Consider the following 20,652-nt stretch of genomic DNA (forward strand, 5'->3'; position numbering starts at 1 on the left):
ACGAGATCTGCAGCGGCTCGCCCTTCTGCTCGCCCTCGCCGACCTTGAGCACGGGCGAGCCGGCCTGCACGACGTGGATCTGCGTCTTGTACGCGCGCGACAGCGCCAGGATCTCGGGCTGCCCGCCCCACACGCCCGTGTTCTCGACGGCGTCGCAGTAGTCCATAAAGTGCTCTTCGCCGGCGTCAGACAGGGGCCTGCGGGCACGCACGGCACACTCACTCGTCATGCCCTTGACGGAGCTGTCCAGCGCGCCGGCGTCGGTGTTCTGGATGCCCGCCATGTGCTCGTCCGAGTCGGAGATGAACGGCATAAAGTCGTCGGCGTGGCCGCGCATGTGCTCTGCCGTTGCCCGGCGCGTGTCGCGAAAGTCCACCTGGCGCAGAGGGTGAGCGATGCAGCGCGGCATGTTTCCCTGCTGGCGCACCTTCTTGGCGACTTTGCCGCGCGAGTTGAGCTGGTCAGCAACCGCTGCGTACAGACTAGAGGCAAGGTGAGCGCTGAGCAAGCCTCGAGCGACCGTCGCGCCTCACCAGTGGCCGTCGGGATTGATCTGGCCCGAGCGAGGTCAGCAAGGCCAGCGTACTGCTCGGACACGACGCACCTCGCGCATCGTCACGTTGAGCGCGCGACACAGCTCCTCGATGCCGCGGCGCTCCCGCTCCGCCTCGTCGGGCTTGGCGCCGTTTGCGCGCAGCTCTGCCTCTGCCTGGCTGCGCATGGCAGCCTGCTCTGCGTCTCTCCGTGCCTGATACGAGCAGATCAGCAGCAAGGCAGAGCGTCGCGCCTGGCCCGGCCAGCTGAGGCGCAACATCGGCCACCTATCAGCCGGCCTGCGCGTGTCACTCACAAGCCTGGCCTTTGCCCGGTTGACCTTGCCCCCTTTCCCTTCACCAGCCTCTGTCCCCGCACCGCCGCTGAGCAGCTTGCGTATCCCCTCGCCTGCGCTGTGCCCGAAGCTGCGCCGCCGCGCCTGCGAATCGTCCCCTTCCTCGGGCTTCTCCGGGCTGCGGCTGAACAGGCGCCCGCTGGCCTCCTTCAGCGACGAGGAGAGCTTGCGGTGGCTCTCTGTGTGGCCCGCGCTGCCCGCAGCTGCCTTGTCTACCGGCAGCGTCCCTGCCTCCTGCGCACCTGCGGCCTCTGCGTCGCGTGCATCGAGTGTCGCGAGCAGCTGGTCCGCCAGATCGAGGGCATCGTCGTCCTCGCCAGCAGCAAAGGCGTCAGGATTCGTCTCCAGCCCATTGTCGACGTTGCGCTGCGGTGTGTGAGCCCCGCGCGATGCCGCCGACTGCCAGGTGTCGCACTCACGTACACGTCGGCGCGCAGCGAGTCGGTGCGGCTCGGGCCGGGCGGCAGGGGCGCGCCGCGCTGGCTCTTCTTCTTGCGCGAGGGCATGGCTGCAAGAGGCGCAGCAGGGTGGAGCGGACAGCAGGCGGTGCAGGTGGCCGGGAAGGCGGATGCGGGCGCGGCGCGGCGCAGCGTGGCAGGCGAGCCTGGCCTGGCTTGGCTTGGCGCAACGCAGCCCCGCGGATCTGCGCCGGGAATTTTGCCGGCGAGAGCGTCATGGCGCAGCGCAGCGAGGCGCCTTCTTCCAACACACCACACCTCAGCAAGCATGGAGGACGCGCTGCGGGCGCTGCATCAGCTCTCGCTGCCGGCGCCGTCGCCTGCGCAGCTGCTCGACCTGCTCGACTCGCACTCCGACGCCGCCGAGCGCGTGGCCCAGCTCATCGCGCTCGCCTCGGCGCCGGGCGAGGGCAGCGAGGGCGATGCGGCGGACCTGCTCGGCGCCGACCTGCTCACGCAGGCCGTGCGGGCCATCCTCGCCAACCTGGCGTCGGCCCTCGAGGCGGCGCGTGCGGCACACGAGGTGCGTCGGGCGCCGAGGCACGCGCTCCCCAGCAGCTGACGCCTGCGCAGAAAGAGAGGGAGCAGCTGCAGAAGCCGGCGGCGGTCAAGATGCTGCCGCGCAAGGCGCATGTGGCGCGCTCCACGGCAGCGCTCAAGCGGGCCGCGCGCGCCGAGGAGGAGAGCGGCCCGATGCGCCCCCGGCTCGTCTTTGACGGCGGCCCGAGCTACGTCTCGCGCGCGAGCCTCGCCGAGCTCGAGCCCATCAGCGCCGCAGACATGAAGCTTGTCCCGAGGCGCTACGAAGGTGCGTCGTGGCTCGTCCCTGGTAGGCTCGCGCTGACCCGCGCTGCAGGCCGCGTCCTGTACTTGCGGACCGTCGCGCCGCCGGTGCCCTACGTCGGCCTGCTGCTGGAGGGCGAGGACGTGGCTGGCAACATCGTGCCGGTCGCAGTGTCGCACGCCACAGTGCAGCCTCAAGGCATGGACGCTGCCGCCGCGCTGTTTCCCGTGGGCACGTTGATCGCGATCAAGGAGCCATACCTCTCGCCAAACTACGCAGCGCGCGCCGCTCCGGGCAAGCCGCTGGCCGGCATCCGCATCGACTCGCCGACGGATCTGAAGGTCTTCCGGAAGGGCGAGACTGGCCCGCCCGGCTTCGAGCTAGCGCCCGCTGCTCCTGCTGCAGCCTCGGCATCGCTGCCCTGGCTCGATGACCCTGTCGCTCTCGAGACATCTTCGGAGCAAAGCGCTGCAGTGACTGCCCTGCTGGCTGCCGGCCGACCAGGTGCGGCGTGGCGGTTGCTGCAACGCGCGCGTACTGCCGAGAAGAGTGCCACGCCCGAACACCTCGCACTCGAGGGGCGCATCAGATATCACGCAGAAGACTGGGCGGGAGCGGCAGCCGCATTCGAGGAAGCCATGGCCCTCTCTGAGGCGAGCGCCGGCTCGGACCTGCAAGACGGCGCGCAGTCTCTCGGCGACGGCGCGCAGTCACTCGGCGACGGCGGCATCCTGCCTCCGATGCCGCTGCAGGCCTGCCTCCGACAGGCTCGAGCTCACGCCGAGCGGTTCACACTAGAGCCATCGGCGGCCGAAGTGCGGGGCCTGTACTTCGCGGCCGCAGCGGGAGCGCGGCGGCTGGACGTGCGCACCTACGTCGGCCCAGCTGCGGTGCGGGACATCGAGGGTGCCGGTCGCGGCCTGGTGGCCACACGCGACGTGCAGCCGGGCGAGGTCATCCTCCTGTGCCGCGCCGTCGCTCCGCAGTATCCCTCCGGCCCGCCCGTGCTGCGCCTGAACCTCGAGAACGGGCTCGTCTCGACCAGCAGTCAGATTGCTGCCCAGTCTGGGCTCATCCATGCCCTTGTCGGTGCGTGCATAGTCAGACACCGCGCACGCACTCGCTGACGATACCTAGACCGGCCCGAGCTCCAGCTGCCCGTGCTCGGCCTCACCGCCGGTCCCGACCTGCCGTACTCCGCCTTCGTGCGCGAGCCGTACCCCGTCAGCGTGCCTTCGCTGCGCGAGGATGCACACGAGCGCCCAGCCGTCGATGCGGCATACGTCGACGGAGTGCTCCGCTTCAACGCCTTTGGGCCGTCGGCAGCGATCGATGCCGCCAGCGGAGCAGTCTTCCCTCGCGCCATGCCGCACCCGCTGCCGGCCATCCTCAACCACGCGTGCCTGCCCAACGTCTCGACGACGTTCCACGGCGACGTCCTCCTCTCGCGCGCGCTGGTGCCGCTGCCCAAGGGCATCGAGATCGTGCATCCGTACGTCCGAGGCGAGCTGCCGTACGCGGTGCGGCAGGCGCAGCTCAGCAAGCATGCATTCCAGTGCGCCTGCGAGCTCTGCCGCCTCGACGCTGCGGATGGCGACGGTGCGCAGATGCGCGCGCGCCTCGTCGCCGGAGAGCTGCCTGCGATTCTCGCCCGCAGCGGGTCCGTGCTCAAGATGCGCGTCAACGCCACCGAGGCTCCAGACGCAAAGGAGCGCGAGGCACACGAGGACATCGTCGAGGCACTGGAAGGCATCATTGATCGCATGGCCGCCACGTACCAGCCAGGCCGGGGCAGCCTGCGCCCGGAGCTCTTCGACGTCTTCCGCAGCTGCGCAGCACACCGCGCCGTGACGGACCCGAGCCGCTCGGCACAGGTGAGTCTGCCTCTGGCGCTGTGCACCCTCCGAGTGCTCACGCCGCTCGCCGCAGTGTGAGCTCGACGCTCTTGCGTGCGCCGGCGCCGAGGCACGCGAGGACTGGGCTGCGCCCCACAGCGGCACGGGCGAGCCAGCTGCCGTCCTGTCGCGCCTGCCGGCGCTGCACCTCGACGCGTCCATCGAAGCCATGCTGGCCAGCAGCACGAGGCTGGAGGCCAGCGGCCAGCCCGAGTGCGCGATCCGCTGGACGGCCACGGCCGTGTGGGCGCACGACTGCATCATCGGCGGCGGGCTGGACGTCCTCGTCGACCGCTTCGGCGAGCGCTACGGGCCGGCGCTGCGCCTCTGGCAGCAGCGCTTCGGCAGGCCATAGCAGCCGCGAAATGCCATACTGCGCAAACACAGGTCGGCTCTGGCGCGACGTCGTGCTCCGGCCTCACAGCTTCGTGGGCGAGTCGACGGGCGATGCCTTGTCTTGCGGCTTCTCGTCTTGTGTGTCGGGCACGGTGCTAGCCGCGTCGTTCTCTGGTTGAGATGCCGGTGGCGATGCGCTAGGCGCCACTGGCTCGGTCTGCGGCTGCTGGTCTTCGCTGGCGACCGCGAGGGCACCGAACTGCTTCGAGAGTGCCTCGTCGGGCAGACCAGTCGACGCAGCGTCCGCTTTGCCCGCCTCTGCGGCGAGGCCCGGCGCCGTGTGCGACGTTCGCTTCGCAGTCTGCTCCACCGCGTCTGGGATCATACGTTCCTTCGTCTCGATGAAGGCGCGCTCGAGCTCGTCCTGTGGCGACACTACGTCAGCCCTCGCCTCGCTGCGCGCCCACTGCCACTCACCTGCCAGCCGAGCTCCTGCGCGACCGCTATGCAGATCTCGTCCGTCTTGCCCTCGATCCAGACATCTCTGCTAGCGGCGCGCGCGTCTTCGTCCAGGTCGTCCGCAAAGTCGAACCCGCCGTAGCCGCCTTCGCCGACGCACTCCAGATTCAGCAAGAAGCGGCGGCAGCTGCGCGGCACGCGCGCGATCAGCCCGGCGAACGGATGCACCTGCAGCGACGTGCCCATCACGAGCAGCAGGTCCGCGCGCTGCAGGTCGGAGAGACGCTTGAAGAACGACTCGGGCAGCGCCTCGCCAAAGACTGCGCAAGATCAGCACACGGAGCGTCGCGACCGCGCTTCCCCTACGCACAGACGATATTCGGCTTGACGATGCCGCGCCTGCACTTCTTGCGAGGGCAGCGCGCCACGGTGCCGGCGAGGCAGTGCTCCTTCATCCATGGCTCGGGCTGCTCGGCGTGGCAGTCGATGCAGGCATTGCCGGCAAACGAGCCGTGCGCCTCGATGAGCGAGTCGGCCTCTACGCCGGCGAGGCGCTCGAGCGTGTCGACGTTCTGCGTCCAGACCGAGAGGCAGTTGCGCTCGCGCGCCTGCAGCTGTGCGAGGAAGTGGTGCGTGCGCGTGGGCGCGTACTTGCCTGGGTAGAGGTGCCGCGAGAGGGTGAAGAAGGCTGCAGAGCCGTGAGCCTCTCTGTCCCTGGCCGTGCACGGCTGCCGTCCCCCTCTCACCCTCGGGCCTCTGGCGCAGATAGTCGAGGTCGAAGATGGCCTCGGGCTGAGGCAGATTGTACTCTTGCTGCTCATGCGCGCCAAGCGTCAGTGCGAGAGCCCAGCATACGTGCCTCGCTGACGCACCAGGTTGTCGTACAGGCCCGTGCCCGGCGAGCGAAAGTCGGGGATGCCGGCGGCGGTCGACGTGCCGGCGCCACACAGCACCACGACCCGCTTGGCGCGGCGCAGCGCGGCGCCGAGGGCGCGGATCGAGGCGCTGGCGGCCGCAGACGGGGCGCTGGCGCTGGCCATGCTGCTGCGACGGCGGGCAGTGCGAGGGAGGATGGGGGTGCAAGGCAAGCCGCGGCGTGTGGAGGCAGCACCGCGCCGAGCGCTGCGCCTCGCTGCGTGCCGCGCGCGGCCGCGCGCGCTGTCTCGCCCCGCCGCCGCCGCCGCCGCGCCGGCTTTTGACGTCTCCGCCGCGCCAGCCTTTGCCCTCACTGCCTCGCATCCCTCAGCCTGTCCACGCTGCTTGACGAGGGCGAGTTCGCCAATAGAATGGCACATCGACAGGCGTGGCGACCACTGCGTGCCAGAGTATGGCCTCCGTGCGGGTACGACCGCGCCGGCACTCGCGGCACCGGGCCGGCTGCCGCCCGGCTTGGCTGTCGCAGCCACACGCGAGGAGTCGAGCTGGGACTTGCTCTGCTGCCTCTCCCTGCACCGCACTGTCCCTGCCCGAAGGCTCAGTGCCGCCTGATGCTACCGCAGCGCAAGCTCGAAGAGCAGCGATGTAGCAGCGTGCGGCAGGAGGATCAGGTGTTGGCTCGGCGCTCGGGGCCTCGCGCAGCCCCGGCGTCACGACGAGCATGTTGACGATGCAGGCCAGACACTCTCCCTCGAAGAGCCGCTCAGCACCAAGGATGTCTGCGCTAGCTCCGCGACGGCCGCAGCGCATCAGCTCGCGACTGTGACTGCACGCTGCTGCACGCTGCGTCTGCGATGGGGGCCGTGGGTGCTACGAGAGGCGGGAGGACGCATCGAGCGGCAGCATGCAGCGGGCAAGCCGCATACACTTGGCCCGTCGGCCGTTCCCACGCACCCCTTGAACGCTGCATGCGCTGCGCCCCGCCGCATCGCTCCACCCCAACTCCGCGCACGGCGGCCCGTCCGCTGCCCGATGGCGCTGCGCCGCCTCGAGAGGCTGCCTCCTGCAGCGCTGTCCTCGCTCCTGCGGCGCCTCAACACCTCACAAAGGCGAAGGAGCGTGCTCGTTGAGGCAGCGCTCGTCGTCGCCTCGCTCGGCGCACTCGACTTGCCTCGCTTGGCTGCGCCGCGGCTAAGCTCCCCTTCATGCGCGTTCCTGCCCGCCGCTGCGCCGCCTTGCCTCGGCGCAATCAACTGCGGCACGCCACACCTTGCTCTTGCCTGCCGTCCTCGCTTCTCGCCGACGGCCGCACTCGACGGCCGCAGTGCCCACGCCGCATGCCGCGACACCTGCCGCGCTCGGCGCTTCCGTTGGGCAGCAGCACAGCGGTCGCCGAGCTAGCGCACGGTGCAGGGGTACGCATGCAGCACACGCTGCGTCGCTGCTGCTGCGTGCTGTTGCTGCGGCTGCAACTGCTCGCGGGCACCTCCCGACTCAACCGCGCTCGTGCTCGCTGAGGTGACTGTGACTGCACTCGGCCATGCCGCTGCGGCTTGCTCTTGATCGTCGGCGGGCAGAGCGCAGCTTCTAGCGGCATCGGCGTGCGGAAGCGGCGCGGCGGCGGCGGAGCGCTCACGAGCGTGCGAAGCGGCACGGTGCGAGGGCCGGCCGTGCGTCCTGCACTTGCTCCTGCCTGCCAGCTCTTGCTCTCGAGAGCGAGGCCCGCCAGGCTGCAAGTGTCCGTTGCGCCGTGCCGCCGCGATGCCACAAAATGGGTTCGATGACAGCGGCGCCACACAGCGGCCGCCCTTAAGAGGAGCCGATGCGCCGCCTCGCGTCCCTCTCGCCCCCGTTCTGTCATTCGCTCTCGCACAGCCGGCCATGCCGCACCGCGACACGCACCCGTACGCCGGCCGCGCCGCCGGGCTAACGTCGCCGGCCGCCTCGCCGCAGGCATCGTCGCAGTCGTGCCTGCCGCTGCGCACGTCGCCGCCCGGCGCCGCGCTGCCGCTGACGCCGTCGTCGGCCGGCTCGCGCGCGACGGCGCTACGCAGCTATCCCAAGCCGCTGCAGCTCGCCGCGCTGCCCGGCACGCCGTCGTCGCTGCTGCCGCACTCGCCGGCCTTTTCCTCGACGTCGTCGTTCGCATCGATCGGCATCGCCGGCGAGGCTGCGATTCCCAGCGCCTGGAGCACGCCCGCCACGTCCGCCTCGTCGTCGCCCCAGTCCGCGCTGCACTCGCCTGCGCGCAAGTTCCGCTGGCGTCCGGGGACGTCGTCGAGCGCCGCAGGCACAGACTACGGCGCCGCATCGAGCTCGTCCACGGGACTGCCGCTCAGCCGCAGCATCTCGGGCGCGCACAGCGCAGCCGCCCTGCCGCCGGCGCGCAAGGAGGGCTGGCTCTCGGGCAAGCTCCGCAAGAGAAAGGAGGACGGCGCGACTGTCACCTCGCCATCAAACGGGCCGCTGCGGCACGCTTCTCGTCAAGACTCGACCGGTCGTCCGTCCTCGCCTCAGCAGGCAGCGTCGAGCGAGCGCAGCTCGGAGCAGCAGAGCCACTCCTTCAGTCTTCGCTTCAAGCCCGGCGGAGCAAAGCCATCGCTCAAGAGCAATGCCTCTCACGCGCTGCCTCACGGACCCTGGAGCTGCATGACGCAGCCCTGGCCCCTGAACGCGCGCAGCGAGGTGCCGTGCGGAACGTGGGCCGACTTCGCTGCCCTCTACGCGGCGGGCTACGTCGATCTCTCCGACCCGCCGTGGCCCGTGCAGCTGCTGCGGCGCAGCACATTCTTGGGCTCTGCGCTGGCGAGCAGCCCACGCACGCCCGATGAGCGTCCGCGCCGCTCAAAGTCTGCACGCGAGAAGAAGCGACGACCCAGCACGGCGCCTACCTCCGGCCCCCGCGGCGCCCTCTCCGCGGGGCCGTCGCCATTCCCGCCGCCTAGCCTTCCTCTGCCTGCGCTGCCCTCGCGGCCGGGCTCGAGCGGACACTCGCGCGAAGCGACAGAGGAGCTCCGAAGCAGCGCCGAGATGCCCGACGACGAGCGGCAGACCGTGTGGGAAGTCAGCACACAGGACGACGACGACCTGTGCCCGCCGCCATCGCCGACCAAGCCGCTGGCTGCTGCCGACGGCGCCATCAAGAAGGGCATGCGAGCCCCCGTTCCAAAGTGAGCGACTTTGGCTGGCGTCGGCGACGTGCTACTGACATGCCATGCGCCGCAGCTTCGAGCAGGCGCGTCTGCAGTCGCTCGTGGCTCTGCAGCCATCCCGCTTCTACAGCTCTGCCTTCGCCGGCAGCGGCGCGTCGCTCGCCACTCCGCACATCACCTTGGGCCTCGAGGAGGAGCTGCAGACTCAGGACGAAGCGGCCGACCCCATCGAGGCTCTGCGCAGTGCTGCAGCACGTGCGGTGGAGGCGCTGCTCAGCAGGTGCAAGAGCGCTGCACGGGCACGCTTCGTATGGGTCGAGGCCGAGTGTCTCGGCGTTGTCGCAGAGGGAGAGACCGACGAGTTTGCCCGTCGCTGGGAGCTCGACCGTGCTGCGTCCTTGGAGGTGCGCAATGCGCCGAGCTACGCGCGATGGTCCGTCCAGACTGACGCCCTTCTTGCTCAGGCGCATGTCATCCTCAACCGCGGAGAGCAGATGGTCGTGCTGGACACGCTGAGCGATCCGCGCTTCACGCAATCGGAGGCTGCGCAGGTCGGCGTCGTCTTCTACGTCGGCGTGCCGATTCTCAGCGAGGCCGGACTGCCTCTAGGTGCGTGTTGCAGTTGCACGCAGCCCAGCGCACGCTGATCCCAACGTGCTGCAGGTGTCCTGTCGCTGTCCGAAGTCGTAGCTCGTGAGGCCTGGACCCCGGCGGAGGGGCGGCTGCTCGCCGCGATGGCACGCGAGATCGAGGGCACGATTGCAAAGGTCCGCGAGCTCGATCACACGGCGCTCTGCGGGCAGCTCAGCCAGAGTGAGTATCGCGAGAGTACAACAGACCCTCAGCTGAGATGCTCGACTTGCAGGCTTTGCAAAGCTGGACCGCGCGCTGTCTGCCCACCTGGCCGGGAACGAAGACCTCGCTCGCGCAGGCGGCTCGGCTGGCCGCGCGTTCCGTGTGGTGCAGTCGAGGTCGCCGGGCAGCTCGATGCCTCCCGGTCCCGGCACTGCACCAGCACGCCCGCAAGTCGTGTCCAGCATCGCAGACGAGGTGACGATTGATGAGCGATCGGCAGCTGCAGGCTCGATAGGTCTCGATCGCAGCGCGTCTTCCAGCGCGCCAAAGGCGAGCGCATCGCTCGAGGGCGCCGTTCGAGCAGTAGCCGCTGCACTTCGGCTGGACGCAGTCTACTTTGCCAGCGCCGGTCGCATCTCGCATGTCCTGGCCGCGTGCGGTCTGCCGAGCGCCGCGCTGGAAGGCACCATCGAGCTCGACAGTCGCGCGCACACCAGCGCCCTGCACGCCCCGCTGGTCTACCAGGACGTGCACGTGGCACGACGCGACCGCGAGAGCCTGCCGTGGTGGTGCAGCGGCGGATTCGTGTCGGGCATGCTCGTCTCCTGCAGCACGAGTGCTGTCGAGTCGCTGTACCCGCCGAGCCCGACTGACCCGCTCGTCGTGCTGGTCGCTCTGAGCCGCGAGCGCACTCGCGTCTTCCGCACTGCCGGTACGTCGTGTCGCGCACTTGCCCGCCCCGTCGCTGTGCTCACAGACAGCTGCAACAGAGCTCGAGTACTTGCAGAAGGTCGCAGGCCTGGCTGCGCCGCTCTTGCCTGCGCCTGCGCGCGCGCTGCTGCTGCCCTCGGCGCTTCCGCCTCTTTCGTCCCCAACGCCCGAGATGCGTGGCGGGATGGGCAAGGCTCGCGACCTCGTGCTGGACCGAGAGCCACGCGACGCCTCGCTGGACGGACGAAACGAGTACGCATGCCGCGCAGAGGAAGGCGGTCTTCTCCTGAGCGGCCTGAGCCCGTCGGCGTCCACACCCTCGCTGGCGGCGTCCGTCGAGAGCGACATACTTGACGCCGCGTCGTCCAGCAGCGGCCTGGTTGGCTATCCGCTCGTCGCCAGGCCAGCGGTCTCCGCTCGTTCTGCTCGGCCCATCGCAAGCCTCTCGGCTCCTCAGCACCAGCCAAGCAGCGGACAGGGCGTGCCGCATTGCCAGACCTTTGGCACTGGCCGCGACACGGCACGCGAGCCCCTCCGCCTTGCCGCAGCGCCACGCACTGCCGACGACCATGCGTTCGAGCGCCGCGCTGTGGACACGTCGGCGATTCGGCGGCCACTGGCTCCTCTTTCGCTCCCGCACGCGTCGGGCAACTCCGGAGAGGCGCCGTCGCACCTGCTTGTGCGGCGAGGCTCGAGTGCCTTGCTCAAGGTCGCGCGCATGCGCACGCTCGCTGCCGGCGAAGACCAGGCGGCAGCTGCGAGAAGCGCCCGGCGCGGCTCCGTCCCGCGCTTCGACCAGCCGCAGCCAGATGCTCGCCCCCACGAGCGGACGACTGTGCGGCGTGCCGCGGCGCAAGAGCAGCAGAGCCCTGCCGTCGCCTCTGCCAGCAATTCGCCGCCAAGCGCCGCAGACGAGCTCGACATCCTGGCGCAGGAGGTCGCACAGATGCGGCGCGAGCGCCAGCGCGACCAGGAGCGCAGGCGGTTCGGCGAGCTGCCTATCGTGCACGTAGGGCGAGACGCGCGCACCACTCCGCTGTAGCAGCCTTGATCTCGCAGCGAGCGTGACCGCGAGGCACGACGCACCGGTGGATGGATAATAATACCAATTAGCGGAAGCGTCAGGCGTCGAGCGGCAGCGAGACAGTCTCGCCCTGGTCCGAGACGAGGAAGCGGCCCTTGCCGCTGGGCGACGCCGCGGCGTCGTAGTGCCCGTCGTGGGTGCGGATGAAGCGCATGCCGTCGCGCTCGCATGCGTCAAAGAGCATGCGCAGGTCCCCGCGTGTTTGTGCCGCGTTGCGCACGAACGTGCCGTCTGCGGGGCCAGATGCTGGGTCAGCGAGGGCGGGCTCGAGCGGACAGGGTCACACACAGTGGACGGCGAGACACGTCGGGCCTGACCTGGGCCCCCGCTTGCGTGCCTTGACGGCGGCATCGTCCGTCTCGCCCTCCAGCCGCATGATCTTGGCGCAGTCGACGCTGTCCTGCCCGTCCATGTGGATCGCGCTCTGCAGGAAGGGGACGTTCAGTGTCGCCTCGCGGCAGGCCAGCCGGGGCACAGCTCACCGTGAGGGGCGACTCGACGCGGGGCCAAGGACTGTAAGCGCGAGGAAAGGGATCGAAGGACCGTACGTAGCTCAGGCTCGAGCCCACAGAGATGGGGAGCAGCAGCAGATGCGGCACGCCGTAGCGGATGCTGATCTCGCGGAAGGCGGGGCACACGGGATACGCCGAGCGCGGCTTGCGGTTCTCGTTCTTAAACCGCAGGCCCGTGTCGCCGGCGAAGAAGACGCGATAGCGCTCGTCCTCGCTGGCCACGCGCTCGATAAGCCAGCTGCTCCAGAGCGTGACGTCCTTGTCGCCGGCGCCCCGCCCAGAGCCGTGCTGCGCCGGCGTGCACACGATGCGCATGCGCGATGCGCCGCCGAACTCGATCGCCGCCTCGTCCCACCAGTCAAGCTCGGAGACCTGGTCGTCGGCAAAGCCGGACTCGGTGAACCAGTGCTTGTTGCCCAGCGGCACGAGCACGTTGAGTGCCGAGCCGCGTGTCCGCAGCAGGTCGCGCAGCGAGTTGTAGTCCTGGTGGTCGTAGTGCGAGTGGCTGATCAGGCAGCCTGGATCGCGGATAAAGAAAGGCGTGCAGTGCGTAAGCAGCCATGCAGCAGCCGGCAACGAGTCGCCGTTGCACTCACAGTCGATCAAGGGGAAATTGTCGTCGTCGATGGAACATGGGGCCGGCGTGAAGCGGATCGGTCCGGCCGTCTGTGACGGGGAGCAGCGCTCGCTGAACACGGGGTCTATGAGCACGTTGAAGGCACGCTTGCTGCCGTCCGGCGCGCTGCCGAGCGGCGGAAAGGATATCAAGGTCGTGGCGTGTCCGAGCCACGTCACGCGCACGCCCTGTCCTCCGTCGTCTAGCCCTTCGCCCCAGTCTGGCTTGCGCACGGCAATGTCGCGCAGGCTCTCGCCGAGCTCCTGCAGGCGCTTGTCTGCCGCCTTGCCCTTGCCGCGGTACTTGCCCTTGCCCTCGCCCTCGTCGTAGCCGCGCGGCAGGCCCCACTTGAGACCTCCGTTGATCATGTCGTGCACCGTGGCTGCGCACCTCGCACATTCCGGTCAGACGTCGTCACGGCGGCAGCACCAAGGCACTCACGCTTGCGGAAGCTATCCCACGGGTTCTGGAACGTCAGTGCCGCGAGCGCGCCGTCGTTGAGATAGTCGTGCGTCTTGGCCTTGTCGCCCGGCTTGACCTTGGCCACGGCGGAGCGCACGACGCTGCGCACGCGCTGCGGCTTGCGCTTGCCCGCCGTGTCTGCGATGGACGCGGCGTCGGCCTGCGAGCCGCCCTGCGCGGGGTTGATGGTGCGTGCGGCGCGCCGCAGCAGCGAGTCGGACTGCACCGCCGCCCGGGCGACGAGCGTCGGCACGTGGTGCGACGGCAGCTGGTCGCGCGGCAGCGACGCCGCATCGCGCGCGGGATCGTCGGAGCGGCGCGTGAGCACGAGCGTGTAGCGCGCCTCGGCGTCGTCGTTGTGGCGCGGCTCGTCGGACGTGCTGAGCGAGTCGCGCGAGTGCGAGGAGGAGGCAGCCATCGTCGGCGGCGTGCGGTGGATGTGGGCGCGAGGCAGGGCTGCGTGGTCCTGTCCACTGCGGATGCATGCTGCGCGCTCGCTTGTGCAAGCACAGCCCGCCGGACCATGATGTCATGATCTGCAGAGCGCCAAGGAACGCTCCCACGCGGCCGAGCCGCACCCTCGGGCGCGGCGGCGGCGGCGGGCCATGATGTGTGTGCCGGCGGCAGGGGAGGCCGCTCACGCACCCTGGCCTGGGGCTGACCTGCATCCCTGGGTTCTTCTGCTGCGGGCAACGTACTAGGCGCCTCTCAGACGTACTCGAGATGGCATAAATTGTTCGTAAGACGTCAGAGAGCTGGACAAGAATAAGCAGCTAGTGCAGCACGCAGCTCCCCGGCACGCTCACGCCAGCGGACGCCGCAGAATCAAGTCGGACAGGCGGCGGCGCGAGCTCGACGAGTGCACGGGAGGGGTCTCGCCGATGCCGTGCGCGGCAGTCGGCGCAACGACAGCACCCTCGGCCCCTGCTCCACCGCCTGACGCAGCGGTGCCGATGATGGGCATGTCGCCGAGCGAGCGCACCGAGACGCGGCGCACGATCGGGCTCTGCGCCTGCGCCAGCAGCCACGAGCCGCGCCGATAGTCGCGCTCGCTCGCGCTCGTCGACGCCGCCGTGCGAGCCGAGAGCGGCGGCGGCAGCGTCGGGCTGGCGTCCCCCCACGAGCCCGCGCGACGCAGGTCTTCTGTGCCCGGCGTCAGGGGCGTCAGCTGCGCGGCGGGCGCAACTCTGGGAAAGTACGAGGCAGAGTCGGTGACCTGCGGCGAGAGCTGGATGCCCCGTGCCGCGGCGATCTGCTTGGCGCGCAACGGAGCCTCGGGCGATGCGCCGAGGGCCGCAAACGACTCGTTGGTCGACTTGGGACGCGCCTTGGCCGTGTCTGGCGATACAATGCGTGCCCAGTCTCGCGAGTGCGGAGAAGCGGAGCGATACGTCTCGGGCGTCTGCGGCGCGAGCAGCGCGTTGCCGTGCGTGCTCAGCCAGCCGGTGCCCACCTCGACGCTGCCGCGCGACAGCGTGTCGTCGTCGCGGAGCTCCTCCGTCAGCGCCGCGTCCGAGTCGTCCGTCGACTCCCTCTGCTGTACGGACGCCGAGCGAGGCCGGCCCGTCTTCGCTGGCGGCACGAGGTCCTTGAGCGCGTCGAAGCTGCCGACCTTGCGCGGCTGGAGCGCCTGGCCACTCAGGCCCTTGGCCTTGCGCGAGAACCACTTCGTCACCGACATGGCGCTTCCTCGCGTCGTCGCCTCGCCGGGCTGGGCGCCATCGAGCGAGGGCAGAGGAGGAGCTTTGTCCTGCGCGCCGCTCAGCTGCGGCGGCGGAGGCGGGGAGCGCAGCGCTCCGGAGCTGTGCCTGCTCTCGTCGCTCGGCCAGCGACTGCCCGGCTCATGGGTCTCCGCGGCGCCTGCGCGTCGTTGCGGCAGGAATGCTCGCTTCTTTGACGTGCCCCGCGGCGGCGGACAGGGAGCCTCGCGCGGATGACTGAACGGCACCGGCTCCTGGCGCGGCGGAGGCAGCGGCAGCGCATAGCCGTCGGCGGGCAGTGCATGAGCAGGCGCCGCCTTCTGCTTCTCGGCCTTCTTCGCGGACATCTCCACCACGGCGACGGGCGTGAGCGGCGTGCCGGCCTCAGAGTCGAAAGAGGTGAGCGCGACGAGCGCAGCAGCAGACAGCACGCCCTGCTGGTGCGCCTTGAGACGCTGCTCCTGGATCAACTTGCGACGCTGCTGGTGCTCCTGCGACGTGCGGGCGCCTCGCGAAAAGCTGTTGCTGCGCCCGTGAGTGGTCTGGCCCGTGGCCTCCGTCGTGCTATATTGCGAGTCCTCCGACGAGACGGCCCCTGAGCGTTGTGAGCCAGAAGAGCGCAGTGCCGAGGTCATGTCTCGTGTCTCGTCTGCCTGAGTGACAATGCTGCGCCCAGCTGGACCGGCAGTCGTTGCCGAGGGCATCGAGCGGTCGGCGCTGGCCCCAAGCGCGGCAGTGAGATCGCTGCGCAGCTGGAAGCCCCTGCTGTCGCTGCTGAGGTTCCAGCTCGAGGTTGCGCTGGACCAGTGGCTCTTGCCCAGCTGCGGCTGCGAATTCGACGTGAAGTCCTCGTGCCGCAAGGACGCGTCTGGGCTGCGGACGCCGGTCTTGCTCGGCACCGGGGGCGGAACTGCGTTGGCGCTGGCAGTGGCGCTGAGCTCGTCACGAGAGAGCCGCAGCATCCGGGCGTACTGGGCTCGCACTTGCCGCAGGGGCGTGCCATCGGGCGAACCGAACTGCGGCAGCGACAGGTCGCCGCCTTCGGGCGTGGCAGGCCCGTCGTTGCGCGCAAGGGAGATGTCGGCGGCGAGGTTGTGGCCGATGAGAGCTGCCAGCACTGACGTCGAGGCAGGTGTGTGGTCCGTGCTGCCGAGGTACCGGCGCGACGGCGTCGCGGGCGTGCTGGAAGACCATAATCAGCACGACATGACGGCCCGAGCGCACTGAGCGAGCAACTCACAGCGAGCGAGCAGAGTCGCCGTACAGATCGAGGATGGTAGCTGTCGTCGCCGGAGTCTCGGTCCGCGTGGCGTCCCGCGACGTTACCTGCCCGACGCCTGCGGAGCTGCGATGCGACAGGCTGCGGGTGTCCGAGACGAGCGTGCCCGTCGTGTCCCAGCCAGCTGAGGTGGCCGGCTCGGTGCACTCCTCGATCAGCGAGAGCTGGTGCGGCTCGGCGATGGGCTGTGGCAAGGGCTGGTAGTATGCGTCCTCGATCAGCTCGGCAGTCTCGTCGCCTTCGTAGTCGCGGTCCTCCGTCGTTGCATTCGTGCTGCGACTGGCATGGCCTAGCTGCTTCGCCTGCAGGAAGTTGCTGGCCCTCTCGATCAGAGTCGACGCGGAGACGGACATGGTCGAGTCTTCTGTAAGAGCGACTGGTCAGCCGGTGTCCTGGGCCTGCACGACGCAGGTGAGAGAGCCTCACCACTCAGATCTTGCGTCAGAATCGCACGCTCTGTGCTACCAAAAGCAAGCTGCGTCCCAAAGTCACCTTCGGAAGGGGCTGCCGAAGGCGGCTCCATGAAGGACTTGAGCTCGGGCGAGCCAGAGACCTTGGTCTCTACACAGAGCGGCTCGAGCTGCCTCGGGCCGTTCGGCGCGACTCTGCGCTCGGGCTGCAGGCTGACTCGTCGCGACGGCGGGTCGATGAAGGTCGAGTCGAGGTGGATCTCGATGCCGCCGAGCTCGCTCTGCGACCGACGCTGACGGGGCGTCGATGCCGTCGCGCCTGGACTGCAGTCCGAGCCTTCCTCGAGCTCGGCACTCGGCACGTCGAGCTCGAAGCGAAAGCTCGGCGACGCCTCCTCTTTGTCAGAGCTGGCGTCCGACGGCGGTGCCGCCACCGACAAGGCCTTGGCCGAGCTCGCCGAGCGCGGTACCTGGTCGGGCGCAGCCGAGGCCGCCGGTGCGTACAGCTCGAAACTGCGCCTGTCCTGGCAGTGCAGGCCTTCTGTGGCAGTCTCGGCCTCGAAGCTTGAGTCCAGCCCGGCAAAGTCCTCTACGGGTGTGTACATGTCGCGCCGCGACGTCGGGCGGCTGACTGACTCCGCAAGGAGATGCCCGCCGATTCGTGACGGCACCGCAGCAGACACACGGTGGCTTGCCGGCGAGCCGAGGGCAATGCCCATGCCCTCAGAGGGGCTGCAGCTCGTCGGCGTCAGGTTGGGATCCACAAAGGACGCGCGTCGCGCCTGCAGTCCGCTCGTCTCGGCCTGCGACTCGTCTGCGGTCAGCAGCTCGTCGGTGTCTGTCTCAGGGTGCGGCGTGGCGGCGACCGTGCTGATCGCCAGGTGCAGCGCCTCGCCGGCGGTGCGCAAGGCTGCCTCGGCCTGGCGCACGGCGCCGAGGGCGCTGAGCAGCGCGTCGCGCGAGCGAGTCGCAGTTTGCGAGCCGGCGGGCATGCTCCAGCGAGGCGCATTCGAGGCGGCGCGCGGCGTGGGCGCAGCCGCCTCGCCGTCGGATGCCGAGGAGTCGTCGGCGTACTCGACGGGCTGCAGCCACGGCCCGGTGTAGGAGCGTCGCTGCGAGGCTGGAGCAGCAGGCTGAGAGCGCAGCTCGCCCGGGCCAGCGGCGCCGTTGCGGGCGGCAGCGCTGCCGTTCATGGCGTGTGCCGAGGCCGGCGACGGGATCTTGCCGAGCGATGCGCTCTGGCGATAGCCGCTTGGCGCCGTGCGCATGTGCGACGGGGGAGTAGACGTCTGCGCTGGCGGCATCGCTGGCCTGCGAAGCGACACCAGGGAGTGGGGATGAGTAGGAAAGGTGACACCGCCGGCGACTCCCCCAGTCGATGCTGATGCCCTGCCCCTCACCGGGCCGCCAGAGCGATGCTGCCTGCGCGCTGCCTTGTCTCCTCAAGGTGCGCCATCATGCCGCGCTGCCTCGCGGGACGGCCCCTGAGAGCCGGCGCTGGCTCTGCTCGTCGCACATCAGCGGCCTGCGCATGAGATGATGATGCCGCCCGCCACAGCGTGCTCGCGTCTCTCACTGCGGCACCTGGAGTCGAGCCGACTCAGCCCGATGGCGATATAGCGACTGCAGCTCGAGAGGTCTTGGGCTAGCACCTAATCGCCCCCCAGAAGAGCCACACAGCGCAACGCAGGTGCGGTCAGGAGCTTTCCGCCTTTCGTCGGCACCAGAGACATCGCCCATCAGTGGGCCTCCGCAAGCGCGACATGCTGACAGCGCGCTTTCTTGATGCTGCATCTGGATTTTGAGGCATACTCCTGCCCGGAAGGTGCGTTGCGTCGTTGCGCTGAGGCAGGAAGGAGGCGCAGGCGAGGGCCTCTGGAGGAGGGCGAGGACGCGCTGCTTACGTAAAGCCGCGCGCGCGCGGGTGTTATTCGAGCGTGACGCGCCGCGGCCGGCGGCGACTTGTCGTGTTGGGCTCTCTCGTCTGCTGCGCTGAGCGGCTGCGCTGCGCCGCCGCCGCCGTTTGGTGATGATCTACCTCGCGCCTCGCCGTGCTGCGGCGGTCGCAGCCCGCGCGGCGCTTCCTGTCTTCTGGTCTCGACCGCCTCCACTCTGTGCCCGCCCGCGAGCCGCCATCACATCCCCCTCGCCCCCGCTGCTGCTCCACGCCGAGCGTCGCGCAGCTGCGTGCCCTCGCTGCCTCTCCCTCCGTGCTCCACCCTTGCTCTCTGCGTCCTGCAGCTGCCCCGCGCCCCCACCTTCCAGCTCGTCGCCGCCTCTTCGTCCCTGCCCTTCACCGCCCACGGGCGCGCAGCCTCGCATCCGCATCGCCACCTGTCCGCAGCCAGCCGTCGCGCTGCCCGTCTTGCCGCGGCAGGGCCATCGCAGCGCCGTCGTCGCCAGCCATGGCTCCCTCGACGCCCTCCACCTCGCGTGCGGCGCCCCGCGAGGGCACGCTGTCGCCAGCTGCTCCCTCGCTCCACATCCAGCCGGCGCAAGCCGCTGTGCCCGGCCCGGACGACTCTGACTTCCTCGACTCCGACGACGACGTCGCCCCATCCGGCCGCGCAGCGAGCCGCGACGAGGTGGAGGACGTGTGCGCGCCTGCCACGAGCGAAGCCTCGGGCGCAACCGAGGATGCGGCCATGTATGACTTCCCGAACTCCAGCGGTGCGTGATCCCGTCCAGCGGCGCAGAGAGGATGCTGACTCGCTCGCGCAGCTCCCTCGAGCACACGGTCCGCCGCAGTGCGCGCCGTGATGCCGCTGCACCCGCTCATTCCCATCGCGCCGGCGCTGTCCTTCACCTTCTTCGCCGCGCCGCCGTCGACCGCGACGCTCAACGTCCACAACGGCAGTCGCAGTGCGCTGCTGCCGCCCGGCGTGCAGGATGCCCCTCACCCGCAGGCGCTGGACAGCGACGGCGGCGTCGGCGGCTTCGAGCGCTACACGTGGTTCAGCATCGACGACGACCTCGTGTACCTCTCCTTCTACGAAGACTGGGGCCCGCTCAACATCGCCATGTTCTACCGCTTCTGCCTGCATGTGCATCATCTCATGGAGGTGCGATGCCCGCAGGTCATGCGTGCCCTCCACCCGGCTGACGTCCACCCGCACAGAGCGACTCGGCTGCGCATCTCGTGCTGTACACGAGCAGTGCGCCGCAACAAAAGGCCAACGCAGCACTGCTCGTCGCACTGTACAGCATGATCATCGAGCGGCAGCCCGTCGCAGATGCCTTTCATCCGTTCAGCCAGGTGAGTCCGAGCAGCTTGGACATGGCAAAAGCGTAGGCCCCGCCACTGGACGTCATGTACGGCGCGAACAGCTGTCGAGCCGCTGGACTGACCGCTCCCCACCACAGATCGAGTTCCAGCCGTTCCGTGACGCTGGCTACGGCCGTGCCGACTTCCACCTCTCGCTGCAAGACGTGCTGCACGGTGTCTCGCGCGCGCTCCAGTGCGAGCTGCTCAACCTCTCGGCTTTCAATCTCGACGAGTACGAGCACTACGAGCAGGTGGCCAACGGCGACTGGAACTGGCTCACGCCGAACTTCATCGCCTTCGCCTCGCCCAACGACCGCGAGTACACGAACGCGCTGCGGGCCACGATGGAGGGGCGGCCGAGCCGCAGCCTGCGCCGGCCTATCCCCGAGACGTTCCGCAACACCATCCGCTACTTCCGCGACCGCGGCGTGGGCGCCGTTGTGCGCCTCAACAATCCTCTGTACGACCGCGCCGAGTTCGAGAACGCGGGCATCAAGCACGTCGTGAGTGGCAGCAGCGGGACCACACAGAAAGCAGCGCTGACCAGCTGCTTGTGCAGGACATGTACTTCGACGACGGCTCCAACCCGTCCGAGGAGATCCTGCGCGACTTCATCGCGCTCGCGGACGCCCAGATTGCGGCCGGCCGCGTCGTGGCGGTGCACTGCAAGGCCGGCCTCGGCCGCACCGGCGTGCTCATCGGCGCGTACCTCATCTGGCGCCACGGCTTCTCGGCCAGCGAGGTCATCGGCTTCATGCGCTTCATGCGGCCGGGCTGCGTCGTCGGGCCGCAGCAGCACTTCATGTACGAGAACGCGACGGAGTGGGTGCGGTGGCGCGTGCGCCACGAGATGCGCCTGGAGCTCGCAAAGGAGCTCGCCGAGGTGGAAGCCAAGGCCGCGACGGCGACGGCAGCCAGTGCAGCGGCAGGATCTGTCAACGAGCTGCGCACAAGCCGGAAGCGATCGGC

At 69.5% G+C, this 20,652-nt stretch overlaps 7 protein-coding genes across 7 annotated transcripts in view; 3 read left to right on the forward strand and 4 right to left on the reverse strand.

The window, feature by feature from the left end:
* Window positions 1-1,450, reverse strand: part of FA09DRAFT_328943 (cysteine proteinase) — a 1,745-nt gene extending 295 nt beyond the window's left edge. Inside the window, exons 1-7 of the mRNA XM_025741971.1 lie at window positions 1,309-1,450; window positions 851-1,255; window positions 605-748; window positions 534-553; window positions 428-482; window positions 223-376; window positions 3-174 (exon numbers count right to left, since the gene is read on the reverse strand). Of these exons, the coding sequence (XP_025599245.1) occupies window positions 3-174; window positions 223-376; window positions 428-482; window positions 534-553; window positions 605-748; window positions 851-1,255; window positions 1,309-1,395 (1,037 nt within the window). The 5' untranslated portion in view covers window positions 1,396-1,450. The remainder of the gene's footprint in view (window positions 1-2; window positions 175-222; window positions 377-427; window positions 483-533; window positions 554-604; window positions 749-850; window positions 1,256-1,308) is intronic.
* Window positions 1,451-1,597: 147 nt separating this feature from the next.
* On the forward strand, window positions 1,598-4,381 carry FA09DRAFT_359579 (hypothetical protein; the record flags this gene model as incomplete). Its single annotated transcript, XM_025745129.1, has 5 exons — window positions 1,598-1,870; window positions 1,921-2,155; window positions 2,204-3,220; window positions 3,269-4,005; window positions 4,061-4,381. The coding sequence occupies exons 1-5, from the start codon at window positions 1,616-1,618 to the stop codon at window positions 4,379-4,381; spliced, it is 2,565 nt and encodes an 854-aa protein (XP_025599246.1). The 5' UTR covers window positions 1,598-1,615.
* Window positions 4,382-4,797: 416 nt separating this feature from the next.
* FA09DRAFT_295944 (SIR2-domain-containing protein) lies at window positions 4,798-5,861 on the reverse strand (the record flags this gene model as incomplete). Its single annotated transcript, XM_025740147.1, has 4 exons — window positions 4,798-5,141; window positions 5,192-5,509; window positions 5,568-5,630; window positions 5,690-5,861. The coding sequence occupies 4 exons, from the start codon at window positions 5,859-5,861 to the stop codon at window positions 4,798-4,800; spliced, it is 897 nt and encodes a 298-aa protein (XP_025599247.1).
* Window positions 5,862-7,578: 1,717 nt separating this feature from the next.
* On the forward strand, window positions 7,579-11,397 carry FA09DRAFT_324984 (hypothetical protein; the record flags this gene model as incomplete). The annotated part of the gene is made up of 5 exons (XM_025741146.1): window positions 7,579-8,867; window positions 8,923-9,458; window positions 9,513-9,662; window positions 9,715-10,356; window positions 10,415-11,397. The coding sequence occupies 5 exons, from the start codon at window positions 7,579-7,581 to the stop codon at window positions 11,395-11,397; spliced, it is 3,600 nt and encodes a 1,199-aa protein (XP_025599248.1).
* Window positions 11,398-11,476: 79 nt separating this feature from the next.
* On the reverse strand, window positions 11,477-13,463 carry FA09DRAFT_316947 (Metallo-hydrolase/oxidoreductase; the record flags this gene model as incomplete). Its single annotated transcript, XM_025740860.1, has 6 exons — window positions 13,256-13,463; window positions 13,009-13,141; window positions 12,548-12,949; window positions 11,922-12,469; window positions 11,728-11,863; window positions 11,477-11,670 (listed from the first exon to the last, which is right to left on the reverse strand). The coding sequence occupies exons 1-6, from the start codon at window positions 13,445-13,447 to the stop codon at window positions 11,477-11,479; spliced, it is 1,605 nt and encodes a 534-aa protein (XP_025599249.1). The 5' UTR covers window positions 13,448-13,463.
* Window positions 13,464-13,831: 368 nt separating this feature from the next.
* FA09DRAFT_359583 (hypothetical protein) lies at window positions 13,832-17,722 on the reverse strand (the record flags this gene model as incomplete). The annotated part of the gene is made up of 3 exons (XM_025745130.1): window positions 13,832-15,911; window positions 15,970-16,372; window positions 16,435-17,722. 3 exons carry the CDS (start codon window positions 17,720-17,722, stop codon window positions 13,832-13,834), a joined length of 3,771 nt encoding a protein of 1,256 aa, XP_025599250.1.
* A 1,455-nt stretch (window positions 17,723-19,177) lies between these two features.
* FA09DRAFT_295995 (phosphatases II) lies at window positions 19,178-20,557 on the forward strand (the record flags this gene model as incomplete). The annotated part of the gene is made up of 4 exons (XM_025740151.1): window positions 19,178-19,480; window positions 19,537-19,674; window positions 19,782-20,186; window positions 20,243-20,557. Coding segments are annotated over 4 exons (1,161 nt in total), but the record flags the coding sequence as incomplete, so codon positions are not given.
* Window positions 20,558-20,652: the final 95 nt, after the last annotated feature.

Source organism: Tilletiopsis washingtonensis (genome assembly GCF_003144115.1).
Source record: "Tilletiopsis washingtonensis strain MCA 4186 unplaced genomic scaffold FA09scaffold_7, whole genome shotgun sequence".
Taxonomy (NCBI): Eukaryota; Fungi; Basidiomycota; class Exobasidiomycetes; order Entylomatales; genus Tilletiopsis; species Tilletiopsis washingtonensis.